Genomic DNA, 20,220 nt, shown 5'->3' with positions numbered 1-20,220 from the left:
GAGAACAGATAGATGATTCTGGGAAAAATATTGACATTATGAAGTGCTTTGTTGTTAGTGATGCGCTTCCTTTGCATCACTTGTTTCTTTGTTGACAGCAGAAGTTGCCCTCGGTCCCACCGCAGCTTTCAGTGCCAAACTACTTGAACGGCATGAGGAGAGAAGATTATCGGGAAGAAAATTTGGTAATTTTGTGATTGATCGTATATTAAGACAGTAAAATGGTGCTATTATTCCCAAAGAACATACACCCAATATCGCTATAGCCTCTTATAGAGGCAGAAAAATAAGTCATGTATGGAAGTGGGCGTCGAATGTGGGTTGTGTGGACAGTATCCTTACCTTTCGTCATTTTCCTGTATCATCCGTTTCTGTCTATTGCTAGTCGTTCTTCAGACCCAGATTTCAAAGCAAAAGGTAAGTAGAAAACAATGTCTTCGGATGTATTAATTCCGTTATGTGATATAAGAACAGAGTGCACTGTACATCGAAAAGGCTTTTCTCCCGTGTGAATTATCAATGTTGATACGAAAGTACTTGTGTGTATAGTAAATGCATAGGTTTGTATATAATATGTAATATTCATAGTTTCTTTCTGACGTGCATCGTTATTCTGTTGAGCTGTCATGTTTCTGGCATTACTTCTGAATCTGAGGACCGGAATTATTGACAACCATGTGTGCATTGAAAGTATTTCCTGGATAGTCTTAATTATGATTTTAGAAATTCAACTTATTTCATTATGGATGAAACTCTTGAGAAGTTTCCAGTTGGTGACATTGTATGTGGTATAGGAAAGATGATTTGGTTATTATTTACTTTCCTAGTGCCCGTTATGAATTGTATTTATTGAATTTTAAAGAATTGCATATGATGCCAGAAACAAGAACTTTAGAGAGCATGATGACCTCTGTATCCATTTAATGTATCCCATCCTGCAATCTTGAACTAACTCGACTAAGTGGGAAGTGTTTAGAAATCAGAGGAAATGTAGGATTAGATATTGTAATTCTTTTATTTACAGGAGATAACATCAAACCATACCTAACTTTTTCAAAGCTAGGCTAGGTTAGATTTTTTCCAGGCTTAGTTTCACTTAAATTTAACAAACAACTTACTTGTTATAGTTGGGAAGATAGAAATAAAAAGAGTGTGGTTGAGAGAGCAGAAGAGGATGGAAAAAGATTCAGAGTGATTGGGGCCTGAACGTGCAGGAGGGTGAGAGGTGTGCAAGGAATAGAGTGAATTGGATTGATGTGGCTAATGGACTGAACCAAAGCATGTGAGACGTCTTGGCTAAACCATAAAAAGGTATGTGGGACTTGGATGTGGATAGGGAGCTATGGTTTTGGTGCATTACACTATATATATATATATATATATATATATATATATATATATATATATATATTAAAAAAGGGGGTGACTGTATTGTTGACTGGTTGGTAAGGTTATTTAATGTATGTATGACTCATGGTGAGGTGCCTGAGGATTGGCGGAATGCGTACAGAGTGCCATTGTACAAAGGCAAAGGGGATAAGAGTGAGTGCTCAAATTACAGAGGTATAAGTTTGTTGAGTATTCCTGGCAAATTATATGGGAGGGTATTGATTGAGAGGGTGAAGGCATGTACAGAGCATCAGATTGGGGAAGAGCAGTGTGGTTTCAGAAGTGGTAGAGGATGTGTGGATCAGGTGTTTGCTTTGAAGAATGTATGTGAGAAATACTTAGAAAAGCAAATGGATTTGTATGTAGCATTTATGGATCTGGAGAAGGCATATGATAGAGTTGATAGAGATGCTCTGTGGAAGGTATTAAAAATATATGGTGTGGGAGGCAAGTTGTTAGAAGCAGTGAAAAGTTTTTATCGAGGATGTAAGGCATGTGTACGTGTAGGAAGAGAGGAAAGTGATTGGTTCTCAGTGAATGTAGGTTTGCGGCAGGGGTGTGTGATGTCTCCATGGTTGTTTAATTTGTTTATGGATGGGGTTGTTAGGGAGGTAAATGCAAGAGTTTTGGAAAGAGGGGCAAGTATGAAGTCTGTTGGGGATGAGAGAGCTTGGGAAGTGAGTCAGTTGTTGTTCGCTGATGATACAGCGCTGGTGGCTGATTCATGTGAGAAACTGCAGAAGCTGGTGACTGAGTTTGGTAAAGTGTGTGGAAGAAGAAAGTTAAGAGTAAATGTGAATAAGAGCAATGTTATTAGGTACAGTAGGGTTGAGGGTCAAGTCAATTGGGAGGTGAGTTTGAATGGAGAAAAACTGGAGGAAGTGAAGTGTTTTAGATATCTGGGAGTGGATCTGGCAGCGGATGGAACCATGGAAGTGGAAGTGGATCATAGGGTGGGGGAGGGGGCGAAAATTCTGGGGGCCTTGAAGAATGTGTGGAAGTCGAGAACATTATCTCGGAAAGCAAAAATGGGTATGTTTGAAGGAATAGTGGTTCCAACAATGTTGTATGGTTGCGAGGCGTGGGCTATGGATAGAGTTGTGCGCAGGAGGATGGATGTGCTGGAAATGAGATGTTTGAGGACAATGTGTGGTGTGAGGTGGTTTGATCGAGTGAGTAACGTAAGGGTAAGAGAGATGTGTGGAAATAAAAAGAGCGTGGTTGAGAGAGCAGAAGAGGGTGTTTTGAAGTGGTTTGGGCACATGGAGAGGATGAGTGAGGAAAGATTGACCAAGAGGATATATGTGTCGGAGGTGGAGGGAGCAAGGAGAAGAGGGAGACCAAATTGGAGGTGGAAAGATGGAGTGAAAAAGATTTTGTGTGATCGGGGCCTGAACATGCAGGAGGGTGAAAGGAGGGCAAGGAATAGAGTAAATTGGAGCGATGTGGTATACCGGGGTTGACGTGCTGTCAGTGGATTGAATCAAGGCATGTGAAGCGTCTGGGGTAAACCATGGAAAGCTGTGTAGGTATGTATATTTGCGTGTGTGGACGTATGTATATACATGTGTATGGGGGGGGTTGGGCCATTTCTTTCGTCTGTTTCCTTGCGCTACCTCGCAAACGCGGGAGACAGCGACAAAGTATAAAAAAAAAAAAAAAAAATATATATATATATATATATATATATATATATATATATATATATATATATATATATATATATATATATATATATATATTATCCCTGGGGATAGGGGAGAAAGAATACTTCCCACATATTCCCTGCATGTCATAGAAGGCGACTAAAAGGGGAGGGAGCGGGTGGCTGGAAATCCTCCCCCTCTCATTTTTTTTAATTTTCCAAAAGAAGGAACAGAGAAGGGGGCCACGTGAGGATATTTCCTCAAAGGCCCAGTCCTCTGTTCTTAACGCTACCTCGCTAATGTGGGAAATGGCGAATAGTATGAAAGAAAGAAAAAGATGTGTGTATATATATATTTATATATATTCCTATGAGTCCACAGGGAAAATGAAACATGATAGGTTCCCAAGTGCACTTTCTTGTAATAATCACATCATCAGGGGAGACACAAGAGAGAAATATAAGTCAGTTGATATACATCGAAGAGACGAAGCTAGGATGCCATTTGGTAAACAAGCGATTGTCCAAAACATACACTGAGCGTCCGTAAACTTATCATTTTACAAATTTCACCAACAAAGTTATCTAATTTGTATAGACCATCACTAATATTAAGATAATAATTCTTTGTGTATCTAATAATAGAATATTCAATGATATTTCTTGTGGTAATAGAGATAGTGTTAATAACTGAGGTGGCATTACTCCAGTCAGTACAATGATCATAGTTTTTAATGTGATTTAACAAGGCATTTGATTCTTGTCCCGTTCATATACTATATTTATGTTGCTTAAGTCTAATAGAAAGATCCTTACCAGTCTGCCCAGCATAAAATTTATGACAATTTCCACATAGCTTTTTATAGATGCATCAAAGAGAATTTTCTGGTGAATTCCTGATTAAGATATTCTTTATAGTATTATTGTTGTTGAAGGCAACATTTACATTAAAGCATTTAAGCAAATTATTATTAAGTGAAATTATTATTGAAAGGGAGAACCAAAAAAATTCTTGGTGTCAATGGGAGGTTTGGGCTCAACTCTATAAAATGACTTCTTTGCAAGCTTAAGTTAGCAAAGAAATCATATGCATATGTAGAAATATGCACAGTATGTGAAATTAGTAATTAATTTTCATGAAACAGCAAAATCTCATTACACTTTTGCACATGTCAAAAAATTCTTCCATATTTACTTCATGAGATTTGATAGCTCCTAGATCCCTAGCCATTCTTAATAGTACCAAATACCTCCTGAGTTTTGACATTTTGAAAACCATCTAATATGATCATTTCTAAAGTTCAATGCCAAATAGATAAACTTTTCTGTCATTGGAAGATTTTCATTGGTGTAAGATTAGGAAATAAGTTTTGATTTTGATATAAGGTGGCAGAATATTTACCACTCCTGTGTATTTTGATATTTATATAATAATGTAAATACTTTCTTGTTATGCTGTCAGATATTTCTCTCATTCATAGTAACTGGCCTAAGTGATGATTTGTACTAAGAAAGTCTGTTTATCTTGAATTCCACTATGTGCAGGAGGGACGGTGCTACATGAGGTGCTGGCAGGAAGGCAAGTTTATGTTTACCGCTCTTATAAGGATGTCCAGATCTTCCACTTCTCAGTTCCTGCACATGTGTCTGTTTCACTGTTTAATTTCACTGCCAATGATACTTTGGCCTGTGACCCTCGCAACATTACTGCGTAAGTTGAGTATTATTTTAGAATAAATGGTAATTACATTCCACTGTAGGATGTATTATTACTACCACCATAAAAATGCCTGAGTGGTTTGAGTAGTATGTGATGATGCAGTTTTGGCTTATTTTTATGTAAATGGTTGTAGGACTCCATTGATTTGAGATTTAATGCCATTCAGGTAAAACCAGTCTTAACAGTGGCAGATAAACTTTTTTTTTTTTTTCTGTCTCCCGCGTTTGCGAGGTGGCGCAAGGGAACAGACAAAAGAAATGACCCAACCCACCCCCATACACATGTATATACATACACGTCCACACACGCAAATATACATACCTACACAGCTTTCCATGGTTTACCCCAGACGCTTCACATGCCCTGATTCAATCCACTGACAGCATGTCAACCCCAGTATACCACATCGATCCAATTCACTCTATTCCTTGCCCTCCTTTCACCCTCCTGCATGTTCAGGCCCCGATCACACAAAATCTTTTTCACTCCATCTTTCCACCTCCAATTTGGTCTCCCACTTCTCCTCGTTCCCTCCACCTCCGACACATATATCCTCTTGGTCAATCTTTCCTCACTCATTCTCTCCATGTGCCCAAACCACTTCAAAACACCCTCTTCTGCTCTCTCAACCACTCTCTTTTAATTTCCACACATCTCTCTTACCCTTACGTTACTTACTCGATCAAACCTCCTCACACCACACATTGTCCTCAAACATCTCATTTCCAGCACATCCACCCTCCTGCGCACAACTCTATCCATAGCCCACGCCTCGCAACCATACAACATTGTTGGAACCACTATTCCTTCAAACATACCCGTTTTTGCTTTCCGAGATAATGTTCTCGACTTCCACACATTCTTCAAGGCTCCCAGGATTTTCGCCCCCTCCCCCACCCTATGATCCACTTCCGTTTCCATGGTTCCATCCGCTGCCAGCTCCACTCCCAGATATCTAAAACACTTTACTTCCTCCAGTTTTTCTCCATTCAAACTTACCTCCCAATTGACTTGACCCTCAACCCTACTGTACCTAATAACCTTGCTCTTATTCACATTTACTCTTAACTTTCTTCTTTCACACACTTTACCAAACTCAGTCACCAGCTTCTGCAGTTTCTCACATGAATCAGCCACCAGCGCTGTATCATCAGCGAACAACAACTGACTCACTTCCCAAGCTCTCTCATCCCCAACAGACTTCATACTTGCCCCTCTTTCCAAAACTCTTGCATTCACCTCCCTAACAACCCCATCCATAAACAAATTAAACAACCATGGAGACATCACACACCCTGCCGCAAACCTACATTCACTGAGAACCAATCACTTTCCTCTCTTCCTACACATACACATGCCTTACATCCTCAATAAAAACTTTTCACTGCTTCTAACAACTTGCCTCCCACACCATATATTCTTAATACCTTCCACAGAGCATCTCTATCAACTCTATCATATGCCTTCTCCAGATCCATAAATGCTGCATACAAATCCATTTGCTTTTCTAAGTATTTCTCACATACATTCTTCAAAGCAAACACCTGACCCACACATCCTCTGCCACTTCTGAAACCACACCGCTCTTCCCCAATCTGATGCTCTGTACATGCCTTCACCCTCTCAATCAATACCCTCCCATATAATTTACCAGGAATACTCAACAAACTTATACCTCTGTAATTTGAGCACTCACTCTTATCCCCTTTACCTTTGTGCAATGGCACTATGCACGCATTCCGCCAATCCTCAGGCACCTCACCATGAGTCATACATACATTAAATAACCTTACCAACCAGTCAACAATACAGTCACTCCCTTTTTTAATAAATTCCACTGCTATACCATCCATACCTGCTGCCTTGCCGGCTTTCATCTTCCGCAAAGCTTTTACTACTTCTCTTTTTACCAAATCATTTTCCCTAACCCTCTCACTTTGCACACCACCTCGACCAAAACACCCTATATCTGCCACTCTGTCATCAAACACATTCAACAAACCTTCAAAATACTCACTCCGCCTCCTTCTCACATCACCACTACTTGTTATCACCTCCCCATTTGCACCCTTCACTGAAGTTCCCATTTGCTCCCTTGTCTTACGCAGATACACTGTCTATTGTTTTTATTTTGAAGCATTAAATCTAAGTTATATTTTGTGATGATACGGTCATGAATATGTTTCTAATGATACTCTTCAGCACATTCTAGTGAGAATGGGTACTGTAGATACTTTTTTGTAACATAGGATATAGACCCCATGGAAATGGATAAGGGTATAAGATTTGGGAAGTTGATAAGAATTACAGCAGCTGTCATATCAGATCCTAGAGTATGTTAAGGTGTGGCTTGTATTATCTAGATGAAGTTCAGTAAAGTTTGATTGATCTGGAATGATGGAAGAACATTTTGTCTCGTCTAATTGCAGGTTGAGTATTATTCTTATCCAAAATGCCTGGGACCAGAAGTATTTGGGATTTTTTCAGATTTTGGAATATTTGCATATACATGATATCTTTGGGATGAGACCCAAGTCAAAGCACAAAATCCATTTACGTTTCATATACACCATATACACAGCCTGAAGGCAATTTATGCAATGTTTTTAATGATTTTGTGCTTGAAACAAAGTTTGTGTGACACTGAACCACCAGAAAGCTAAGGTGTCACAACCTCACCCACCTATGTGGGCAAACTGTGTTTGTTTGACATCACCTTCATTCCTGACTCTGAATATATATGCTACTGATAAGCAATCATTTTCTTACACTTATTCACTCATAAGTACCTTACAGTAAAAGAGTATGAAATACCATTAATACAGTGAAAAGATAATGTGTTTAGGTGAGGAATTTTCCTCTTGTAATGTCATGTCACTGTTCAAAAAGTTGCTGATTTTTGATTAGGGATGCTCAACCTGTACAAGAAATATAAGAAATATGATTTATGAAAGCAACAGAATATTACTGTCTTTATAGAGCTAAATATTTCTGAGTACTAGTGCATGATTTTTATTGCATACTTGCCCCTCTGCCCAAAACTCTTGCATTTACATCCCTAACCACCCCATCTATAAACAAATTGAACAACCATGGTGACATCACACACCCCAACTGCAGACCGACTTTCACTGGGAACCAATCACTCTTTTCTCTTTCTACTCATACACATGCCTTACACCCTCGATAAAAAATTCTCTGCTTCTAGCAGCTTTCCTCCCACGCCATATATTCTTACGACCTTCTGCAAAGCATCTCTATCAACCCTATCATGTGCCTTCTCCAGATCCATAAATGCCACATACAAATCTTTCTGTTTTTATGAGTATATCTCGCATACATTTGTCAGAGTAAACATCTGCTCCACACATCCTCTACCACTTCTAAAACCACACTCCTCCTCCCCAGTCTGATGCTCTGTGCATGCCTTCACCCTCTCAATCAATACCCTCCCATACAGTTTTCCAGGTGTACTCAACAAACTTATGCCTCTGTAGTTTGAACACTCACTTTTATCTCCTTTGCCCTTGTACAATGGCACTCTGTATGAATTTTACCAGTCCTCAGGCACTTCACCATGATCCATACATACGCTGAATATCCTTACCAACCAGTCAACCAGACAGTCACCTGTTCTTAATGAATTCAACTGCAATACCATCCACTCCTTATACCTTGCCAGATTTCATCTTCCGCAAGGTTTTCACCACTTCTCTCTTCATAAAACCACTCTCCCTGACTCTCTAACTTCACACACCACCCCAACCAAAACACCCTATATCTGCCACTCTCATCAAACACATTCAATAAACCTCCAAGATGTTCACTCCATCTCCTTCTCACTTCATCATTACCTGTTATCACTTCCCCTCTTTCCCCTTTCTTTGGTGTTCCCATTTGTTCTCATGTCTTACTCATGTTATTTACCTCCTTCCAAAGCATCTTTTTATTCTACCCAAATTTCAATGGTACTCTCTCATCGCAACTCTCATTTGCCCTTTTTTCAACTCTTGAACCTTCATATTCTTACACTCTATTACACACTCCCACAACTCATGCTTTAGGAGTAGTGCCACCCCTTCCTTAGCTCTTGTCCTCTCACCAACCCCTAACTTTATTCCCAATACTTTTCCAAACCATTCTTCTCATTTATCCTTGAGCTTCGTTTCACTCAGACCCAGAACATCCAGGTTTCTTCCCTCAAACATAGTACCTATCTCTCGTTTCCTCTCATCTTGGTTACATCCACACTCATTTAGACACCCCAGTCAGACCTTACGAGGAGGATGAGCACTCCCCACTTGACTCTTTTTTCCTCTTTTAGAAATTGAAATACAAGAAGGAAAGGGTTTCCAGCTCCCGCTCCTACTCCCTTTAATCGCCTTGTATGACATGTGGGAAATACATGGGAAGTATTTTTTCACGCGGGGAGTACTCATCCTCCTCGAAGGCTCAGATTGGGGTGTCTAAATGTGTGTGGATGTAACCAAGATGAGAAAAAAGGAGAGTGAAGTGTTTTAGATATCTGGGAGTAGATTTGGCAGTGGATGGAACCATGGAAGCGGAAGTGAATCATAGGGATGGGGGAGGGGGCGAAAGTTCTGGGAGCGTTGAAAAATGTATGGAAGTCGAGAACATTATCTTGGAAACCAAAAATGGGTATATTTGAAGGAATAGTGGTTCTAACAATGTTATATGGTTGCGAGGTGTGGGCTATAGATAGAGTTGTGTGGAGGAGGGTGGATGTGCTGGAAATGAGATGTTTGAGGACAATATGTGGTGTGAGATGGTTTGATCAAGTAAGTAATGAAAGGGTAAGAGAGATGTGTTGTAATAAAAAGAGCGTGGTTGAGAGAGCAGAAGAGGGTGTTTTGAAATGTTTTGGGCACATGGAGAGAATGAGTGAGGAAAGATTGACCAAGAGGATATATGTGTTGGAGGTGGAGGGAACGAGGAGAAGTGGGAGACCAAATTGGAGGTGGAAAGATGGAGTGAAAAAGATTTTGAGTGATCGGGGCCTGAACATGCAGGAGGGTGAAAGGCGGGCAAGGAATAGAGTGAATTGGATCGATGTGGTATACCGGGGTTGACGTGCTGTCAATGGATTGAATCAGGGCATGTGAAGCGTCTGGGGTAAACCATGGAAAATTGTGTGGGGCCTGGATGTGGAAAGGGAGCTGTGGTTTCGGGCATTATTACATGACAGCTAGAGACTGAGTGTGAACGAATGGGGCCTTTGTTGTCTCTTCCTAGCGCTACCTCACACACATGAGGGGGAAGGGGGATGTTATTCCATGTGTGGCGAGGTGGCGATGGAAATAAATAAAGGCAGACAGTATGAATTATGTATATGTGTATATATGTATATGTCTGTGTGTGTATAAATATGTGTACATTGAGATGTATAGGTATGTATATTTGCGTGTGTGGACGTGTATGTATGTACATGTGTATGGGGGTGGGTTGGGCCATTTCTTTCATCTGTTTTCTTGCGCTACCTCGCAAACGCAGGAGACAGCGACAAAGCAAAATAAATAATAAATATATATTTATTTATATTTATAATAAATATATAATAAATATATATTTATTTATATTCATTTTGCTTTGTCGCTGTCTCCCGCGTTTGCAAGGTAGCGCAACATATGTATACATATATTGCCGTAAGTGCTGCAAATGCATAATTTACTCCAGTAATATTAATTTATTTTTGTTATTGATATTTGACATTTCTTATTGTCAGTTTTTTACAAGCCCAAAGCTACCCTGTAGTGAATCCTGATGGTGCAGAATATCCTCCTGGATTGTGGGTGAATCGTTCTGAAGTCTATGAGGTGCACTTACGCTCAGATTTGATACCCTCTTTGTTATCCGTCCCATTCCCTTTGGCTGGTGATTGGTATATGGTTGCATTCATAAATGACACATCCAACCGAATCACACAGAGAGTAAGTATTGATATTGTATGATGTTATGTGTTTATTATCATTTCTTTTTTAATGATTTGTCTAAATTTCTGAAAATTATTCAAATTATATTTCAATTTCGTTAAGTAAATTATGTGAGAATTAATCTCATGAAATGGTACTGATTGATACAAATGTTGGGCAAAGATTGTTGAGAACCAGAATAATACTAGATATTAAAACTCAACATAAGTAATGTAAGGGTAAGAGAGATGTGTGGAAATAAAAAGAGCGTGGTTGAGAGAGCAGAAGAGGGTGTTTTGAAATGGTTTGGGCACATGGAGAGAATGAGTGAGGAAAGATTGACCAAGAGGATATATGTGTCGGAGGTGGAGGGAACGAGGAGAAGTGGGAGACCAAATTGGAGGTGGAAAGATGGAGTGAAAAAGATTTTGTGTGATCGGGGCCTGAACATGCAGGAGGGTGAAAGGCGGGCAAGGAATAGAGTGAATTGGATCAATGTGGTATACCGGGGTTGATGTGCTGTCAGTGGATTGAATCAGGGCATGTGAAGCGTCTGGGGTAAACCATGGAAAGTTGTGTGGGGCCTGGATGTGGAAAGGGAGCAGTGGTTTCGGGCATTATTGCGTGGCAGCTAGAGACTGAGTGTGAACGAATGGGGCCTTTGTTGTCTTTTCCTCGTGCTACCTTGCACACATGAGGGGGGAGGGGAAGGTATTCCATGTGTGGCGAGGTGGCGATGGGAGTGAATGGGGGCAGACAGTGTGAATTGTGTGCATGGGTATATATGTATGTGTCTGTATATGTATATATATGGCAAAGGGGATAAGAGTGAGTGCTCAAATTACAGAGGTATAAGTTTGTTGAGTATTCCTGGTAAATTATATGGGAGGGTATTGATTGAGAGGGTGAAGGCATGTACAGAGCATCAGATTGGGGAAGAGCAGTGTGGTTTCAGAAGTGGTAGAGGATGTGTGGATCAGGTGTTTGCTTTGAAGAATGTATGTGAGAAATACTTAGAAAAGCAAATGGATTTGTATGTAGCATTTATGGATCTGGAGAAGGCATATGATAGAGTTGATAGAGATGCTCTGTGGAAGGTATTAAGAATATATGGTGTGGGAGGCAAGTTGTTAGAACAGTGAAAAGTTTTTATTGAGGATGTAAGGCATGTGTACGTGTAGGAAGAGAGGAAAGTGATTGGTTCTCAGTGAATGTAGGTTTGCGGCAGGGGTGTGTGATGTCTCCATGGTTGTTTAATTTGTTTATGGATGGGGTTGTTAGGGAGGTGAATGCAAGAGTTTTGGAAAGAGGGGCAAGTATGAAGTCTGTTGGGGATGAGAGAGCTTGGGAAGTGAGTCAGTTGTTGTTCGCTGATGATACAGCGCTGGTGGCTGATTCATGTGAGAAACTGCAGAAGCTGGTGACTGAGTTTGGTAAAGTGTGTGAAAGAAGAAAGTTAAGAGTAAATGTGAATAAGAGCAAGGTTATTAGGTACGGTAGGGTTGAGGGTCAAGTCAATTGGGAGGTGAGTTTGAATGGAGAAAAACTGGAGGAAGTAAAGTGTTTTAGATATCTGGGAGTGGATCTGGCAGCGGATGGAACCATGGAAGCGGAAGTGGATCATAGGATGGGGGAGGGGGCGAAATTCTGGGAGCCTTGAAGAATGTGTGGAAGTCGAGAACATTATCTCGGAAAGCAAAAATGGGTATGTTTGAAGGAATAGTGGCTCCAACAATGTTGTATGGTTGCGAGGCGTGGACTATGGATAGAGTTGTGCGCAGGAGGATGGATGTGCTGGAAATGAGATGTTTGAGGACAATGTGTGGTGTGAGGTGGTTTGATCGAGTAAGTAACGTAAGGGTAAGAGAGATGTGTGGAAATAAAAAGAGCGTGGTTGAGAGAGCAGAAGAGGGTGTTTTGAAATGGTTTGGGCACTTGAGAGAATGAGTGAGGAAAGGTTGACCAAGAGGATATATGTGTCGGAGGTGGAGGGAACGAGGAGAAGAGGGAGACCAAATTGGAGGTGGAAAGATGGAGTGAAAAAGATTTTGTGTGATCGGGGCCTGAACATGCAGGAGGGTGAAAGGAGGGCAAGGAATAGAGTGAATTGGAGCGATGTGGTATACCGGGGTTGACGTGCTGTCAGTGGATTGAATCAGGGCATGTGAAGCGTCTGGGGTAAACCATGGAAAGCTGTGTAGGTATGTATATTTGCGTGTGTGGACGTATGTATATACATGTGTATGGGGGTGGGTTGGGCCATTTCTTTCGTCTGTTTCCTTGCGCTACCTCGCAAACGCGGGAGACAGCGACAAAGCAAAAAAAAAAAAAATGTGTACATTGAGATGTATAGGTATGTATATTTGCGTGTGTGGACGTGTGTGTGTGTATACATTGTGTATGGGGGTGGGGTGGGCCATTTCTTTCGTCAGTTTCCTTGCGCTACCTCGCAAACGCGAGAGACAGCGACAAAGCAAAATAAATATAAATAAAACTCAACATGTCCCCCATGGTTTAATGGATTGTTTGTTACCAAGGTTAGGTCTTAGAGTATACAAAGGGAAGTGATACAGTTCTCTTTCAAGAGGTAGTATAATTGTTATGTTTGATTGTAGGGGTAGCATGTTCAGTAGGGAAGGAAACTGGCCATCTTCACTGGGTAGGACCTTATGTCATGAATTATAGTGATATCATGAGTGTGTCTGTGTGGAGAGAGTGTCGGGCAATTGAGCAGTAAGTGTTTGGTGACTTGAATGTGGTAGGAGTTCTCTCGAGGGCATTAAGGGTTTTGAGATATCTTGAAACAGTGTTTTCACTATTGTAAGGACACAAGGGCAAGAAAGTGTATCTCATGTATGTCTGGGGAGTATGGTTTCAGGTGAGTGTTTGTCATCTGGAGTGGCATTTAAGACTGAGCAGGAATAGCAGTTGTTAAGAGCATGTCAGGTCATTTCTGTGTGTATGTGTTTTATCATTGTTGTGTTTGTTTGGGTCGGGACTTCTTTGAGTATAGTTTGTTGAAGTGTGGGGCAGGTGTAAGCATTTCATTTCTATATAGGGGTTGGAGATTAGGTATGGAGTGTTTCACATGAGAAGGGGAATAGTGCTACTGCAAAGAATTGAGGGCTGAACATATTAATGTGTGATTGTATTAAGATCTTTGTAAGTTGTAAAGTCTTGCAGGAAAGCGAGACATTGATTGGAGGTTGAATTAGAATGAAGAGATCCTGGAGGATATGGATTATTTTAGAGGCTGAGAAGTGGATATGGTGCTGGATGCATTATGGAATATGTGGAAACAGGGGTTACTGTATGTGAGGGCAAAGATGGGTGTGTTTGAAGTTTAATAGCATTGACTGTGTTGTATGGATGCAAGGCATGAGCCATAAGTTATAAATTAAGTTAGAGGATGGATGTGGTGGAGATAAAAATCTGGGGGACAGTATGCAGTGTGACGAGGGTATGCATGTCAGAAGTGGATGGAGCAAGGAGAAGGGGATACCAAACTGGAGATGGAAGGATGGAGTAAACAGTGTTTCAAGTGAAAGGGGCCTGAATATGTAGGAGGTTAAGAGGCATGTGCAGGATGGAGTAAATTAGAGTGATGTAGTATACAGAAGGTGACAAATTGTCAGTGGGCTGAATTAGGGCATAACAGGTAGTTTGGTAAAGAACAGAAAAGTTTGTTGGACTTATCTGTGGATAGTGGGCTCTGGTTTTAGTGCATTATACATTACAACTAGAGAGCGGGTGTGAGCAGCTGAGGCTTTTTTCCCCTTGGTCCTGTGACTGCTTAGCTATGGGGAATGGCAAACAAGCATGAAAAAGATACAATATGTTTGCTGGAATGATACTGGTATATGCAGTGAATGTTTATTGGAAATATTTATTTTTGATGTTATGTCTTTTGTTGTTGTGAGAAGAAAAATGAATGTTGTTGCCTTCAAGGATATAAGTGTTCTGTAACTTCAGTTTCTAGAAATAGCATTTTGAACAGTTATAGATGTCTACCACATGGGATTAAGCTTTGTTCTCTTCACTGTCCTTTCTAACTGTTAACTATGCAATTTTGTTTGTGTGCATAAAAGCTTTACATACCAGACACAGTCATGTTCCTTTCCTTAAACTTCTACAGTTGTTCATTCTCTAATTCACTTTCACTTTTAACACATGTATACTTTTTTGCAATTACCTGCATGTCGTAAAATACCTGAACACAGCACATCTTGATAATTCAGATTTTATGTTTGCATTTGCTCTAATATCCCACATTTCTTGCTCTAAGCCCTCTTTGTCTTGCATTGTAACCTTCTAACTTGCTGGAACATTTGAATGAGACACACTAAAAAGAGATTAGTGGTTAATGTGAGAATGAAGATTTAATATGTGAGGGTACTATACCTGAAATTCGATTACATGTAGGGATGTTTCAAGAAAATTTTTCAAATGAATGTATTCATAAGAGAGATATAAGTGTAAGGAAAATCATTACTGCTTTATCACCAAGAGAAATGTAAGTATGGCTGAAGTTCTTGTTAGATATCATTGAGGAAGCTTTTGTGCATTGCAAAGGTCTGTTGAGACAAAATATATCATTTTTTATTGTAGCTTTTTATGTTATTATAGACCCAAAATTTTTAGTATTTGTAGTTTCTGGAATTTTTAGTGATAATCTAACAATTTTCAAAAGATTTTAATCATATTAATATATTTAGGGGCTATTCCCATCATGCCACTCATGGCTACAAGCAGAAGCAACATACACACTCGAAGATGATATTACAACTGTAGTGCCAGAAATACATTCCCACCAAGAGATACAGCTCTTCCAAAAAGTTGAAGGTTCACAGTATTACAGGTCAGTGGTATATAAGCATTCATGTTACATTGCTGGTGTAGGAACAAAATGCCATTGTCTTAGAAATGACACACAAAATAGAATTCACAAATACTTTTGTCATCTACATTACATATAATGTATTTATATATTAGATTTATCTCACATATCTTACAAATCAAACTTGATGATAAGGCTCGAATTATATATATTTTATATGCACTGTTAGTTTAGAAAGCATATTAAGTTACTAATCAATTTCTAGATTTGTCAAACAAGAGAGCTTGCTTGTCAGTAAACTGACAGTTAGTTAGCCAGGGTTGTTTATGGGGGATTGTTAGACACCAGTCAACTCTTCTTATGACTTGGCGTGCATTCCATGACTGGTTGTTGAGGAAATGATTACTGTGTTAGATAGACTTACTTGATTTTATGAAGTTTATGCTGCGTTTCAACATGACAAATGAGTTGTGTGTCATCTCTGTAATTTGCATATTTTTCACATACAGAAAGAAGCCTCATGCTTTTGAATTGATTTACATATAGTGCTTCTCAGAGTCTTTCACTAGTACTTTGAATAGATTTTATATTCTGCTTTGATGAAGAAATTATGATTTTTTAGAGCTCCGTAACTTTCATTTCCTTCTAACACTGAATCAAGAAAAACTCTTAAATTCTTATATTCAATATTTTATTTTATTATGCTTTGTTGCTGTCTCCTACATTACCAAGGTAGTGCATGGAAACAGACGAAAGAATGGCCCATCCCACCCACATGCACATGTATATACAGACATGCCCACATATACATATATACATACCTATACATTTCAACATATACATACATATACATACACAGACATATACATGTTCATACCTGCTGCCCTCATCCATTCCCGTCACCACCCCGCCACACATGAAATGGCACCCCCTCTCCCCATGCACGTGCGTGGAAGTGCTACAAAAATACAACAAAGGCCACATTCGTTCACAGTCTCTAGCTGTCATGTGTAATGCATCAAAACCACAGCTCCCTTTCCGCATCCAGGCCCCACAAAACTTCCCATGGTTTACCCCAGACACTTCACATGCCCTAGTTCAATCCATTGACAGCAGGTTGCCCCCAGTATACTACATCATTACAGTTCACTCTATTCCTTGCATGCCTTTCACCCTCGTGCATGTTCAGGCCCTGATCACTCAAAACACTTCACTTCCTCCAGTTTTTCTCCATTCAAACTTACCTCCCAATTGACTTGTCCCTCAATCCTTCTGAACCTAATAACCTTGCTCTTATTCACATTTACTCTCAGTTTTCTTCTTTTACACACTTTGCCAAACTCAGTCACCAGTTTCTACAGTTTCTCACATGAATAAGCCACCAGCACTGTTTCATCAGTGAACTACAACTGACTCACTTCCCAAGCCCTCATCCACAATAGACTGCATACTTGCCCCTCTCTTCAAAAATCTTGCATTCACCTCCCTCACAACCCCATCCATAAACAAAATAAACAACCATGGAGACATTATGCACCCCTGCCACAAATTGACATTCACTGTGAACCAATCACTTTCCTCTCTTCCTACTCGTACACATGCATTACATCCTCGATAAAAACTTTTCACTGCCTTTAGCAACCTACCTCCCACACCATATACTCCTGATACCTTCCACAGAGCATCTCCATCAACTCTATCATATGCCTTCTCCAGACTCATAAATGCTTCATATAAATCCATTTGTTTTTCTAAGTATTTCTCACATACAATCTTCTAAACATACACCCAATCCACATATCCTCTACCACTTCTAAAACCACACTGCTCTTCCCCGATCTAATGTTTTGTACATGCCTTCACCCTCTCAATCAATACCCTTCCATATAATTTCACAGGAATACTCAACAAACTTATACCTCTATAATTTGAACACTCACCTTTATCCCCTTTGCCTTTGTACAGTGGCATTATGCATGTATTCCACCAATCCTCAGGCACTTCACCATGAGCCATACATACATTGAATATCCTAACCAACCAGTCAACAACAAGGTCACCCCCTTTTTTAATTAATTCCACTGCAATACCATCCACACCCACCGCCTTGCTGGCTTTCATCTTCCGCAGAGCTTTCACTACCTCTTCTCTGTTTACCATACCATTCTCCCTGACCCTCTCACTTTGCACACCACCTCGACCAAAATGCCCTATGTCTGCTACTCTTATCATTAAAAACATTCAACAAACCTTCAAAATACTCACTCCATCTCCTTCTCACATCACCACTACTTGTTATTTCCTCCACATTAGCCCCCTTCACCGATGTTCTCATTTGTTCTCTTGTCTTATGCACTTTATTTACCTCCTTCCAAAACATCTTTTTATTTTCCCTAAAATTTGATGATACTCTCTCACCCCAACTCTCATTTGCCTTCTTTTTCACCTCTTGCACCTTTCTCTTGACCTCCTGCCTCTTTTCTTTTTTTTTTTATACATTTCCCAGTCATTTGCACTATTTCCCTGCAAAAATCATCCAAATGCCTCTCTCTTCTCTTTCTCTAAACAATCTTACTTCCTCATCCCACCACTCACTACCCTATCTAATCTGCCCATCTCCCACCTTTCTCATGCCACAGGCATCTTTTGCGCAAGCCATCACTACTTCCCTAAAATACATCCCATTCCTCCCCCACTCCCCTTCCATCCTTTGCTCTCACCTTTTTCCATTTTGCACTCAATTTCTCCTGGTACTTCCTCTCACAAGTCTCCATCCCAAGCTCACTTACTCTCACCACTCTCTTCACCCCAACATTCTCTCTTCTTTTCTGAAAAGCTCTACAAATCTTCACCTTCACCTCCACAATATAATGATCAGACATCCCTCCAGTTGCCCCTCTCAGCACTTTAACATCCAAAAGTCTCTCTTTCATATACCTATCAATTAACAGGTAATCCAATAACGCTCTCTGGCCATCTCTCATACTTACATATACTTATGTATATCTCTCTTTTTAAACCAGGTATTCCCAATCACCAGTCCTTTTTCAGCACACAAATCTACAAGCTCCTCACCATTTCCATTTACAACACTGAACACCCCATGTACACCAATTATTCCCTCAATTGCCACATTACTCACCTTTGCATTCAAGTCATCCATCACTATAACTCGGTCTCGTGCATGAAAACTGCAGACACGCTTACTCAGCTGCTTCCAAAACATTTGCCTCCCATGATCTTTCTTCTCATGACCAGGTGCATATGCCCCAATAATCACCCATCTCTCTCCATCCACTTTCAATTTTACCCATATCATTCTAGAGTATACTTACTTACACTCTATCACATACTCCCACAACTCCTGTTTCAGAAGTAGTGCTGCTCCTTAGATTTTAGATTATGGTTAATTTTATTACCTCACCAATATGATATACTATTTTATTTTCATTATACTTAACCGCCGGCTGCCGCGTTAGCGAGGTAGCGCAAGAAAACAGACGAGGAATGCCCCAACCCACCCATATACACATGTATGTACATAAACGCCCACACACACACACACACATATACATACATATGCATTTCACCGTATACATACATATGCATACACAGACATATACATATACATATATACACATTCCTAAGAGTCCACGGGGAAAATGAAACACGATAAGTTCCCAAGTGCACTTGCATGTAATAATCACATCATAATGTTCTCACCCTCCACACATTCTTCAGTGCTCCCAGAACCTTTGCCCCCTCCCCCACCTTGTGACTCACTTCTGCTTCCATGGTTCCATCTGCTGCTAAGTCCTCTCCCAGATACCTAAAACACCTCACTTCCTCCAGTTTTTCTCCATTCAAACTTACCTCCCAATTAACTAGTCCCTCAACCCTATTGAACCTAATAACCTTGCTCTTATTCGCATTTACTCTCAACTTTCTTCTTTCACACACTTTACCAAACTCAGTCGCCAACTTCTGCACCCGAATCAGCCACCAGCACTGTATCATCAGTGGACAACAACTGACTAACTTCCCAAGTCTTCTCATCCACAACAGACTGCACACTCGCTTTCACTACCTCTTCTTTGTTTACCAAACCATTCTCCCTGACCCTCTCACTTCGCACACCACCCCAACCAAAACACTCTATCATCAGAAACATTCAACAAACCTTCAGAATATTCACTCCATCTTTTCACTTCATCACTACTTGTTATTATCTCCCCATTTGCCCCCTTCACCGATGTTCTTATTTGTTCTCTTGTCTTATGCACTTTATTTACCTCCTTAAACATCTTTTTGTTCTTTAAAATTTTCTGATACTCTCACCCCGAGTCTCATTTGCCCTCTTTTTCACCTCTTGCCCCTTTCTCTTGACCTCCTGCCACTTTCTTTTATACACCTCCCAGTCATTTGCACTACTTCCCTGGGATAGGGGAGAAAGAATACTTCCCAAGGATTCCCTGCATGTCATAAAAGGTGACTAGGAGAACAGGGGGCTGGAAATCCTCCCCTCCAGTTATTACTTTTCCAAAAGAAGGAACAGAGAAGGGGGCCATGTGAGAATTTTCACACTTAGGCTCAGTCCTCTGCTCTTAACACTGCCTTGCTAATCCTGGAAATGACAAATATGTATGGAGCGGAGTAGTGCCAGGAATGTATAATGGCAAACAAGTATGAATATGTACAT

General features: G+C 40.2%; 1 protein-coding gene across 2 annotated transcripts in view; it reads left to right on the top strand.

The window, feature by feature from the left end:
* The first annotated feature begins 91 nt into the window (after nt 1-91).
* The window catches only part of LOC139756703 (post-GPI attachment to proteins factor 6-like), a 99,343-nt gene continuing 79,214 nt past the window's right edge, over nt 92-20,220 (top strand). Inside the window, exons 1-4 of one of the 2 annotated variants that reach the window (XM_071676384.1) lie at nt 92-417; nt 4,580-4,745; nt 10,498-10,702; nt 15,400-15,542. In XM_071676384.1, the coding sequence (XP_071532485.1) occupies nt 294-417; nt 4,580-4,745; nt 10,498-10,702; nt 15,400-15,542 (638 nt within the window). In that variant the 5' untranslated portion in view covers nt 92-293. The remainder of the gene's footprint in view (nt 418-4,579; nt 4,746-10,497; nt 10,703-15,399; nt 15,543-20,220) is intronic. The other variant, XM_071676383.1, reaches the window with a different exon arrangement.

This window comes from Panulirus ornatus, chromosome 23 (genome assembly GCF_036320965.1).
Source record: "Panulirus ornatus isolate Po-2019 chromosome 23, ASM3632096v1, whole genome shotgun sequence".
Lineage (NCBI taxonomy): Eukaryota > Metazoa > Arthropoda > Malacostraca > Decapoda > Palinuridae > Panulirus > Panulirus ornatus.
The sequence above is the reverse complement of the archived record's forward strand: the minus strand, read 5'-3'. Positions and strand labels throughout refer to the sequence as shown.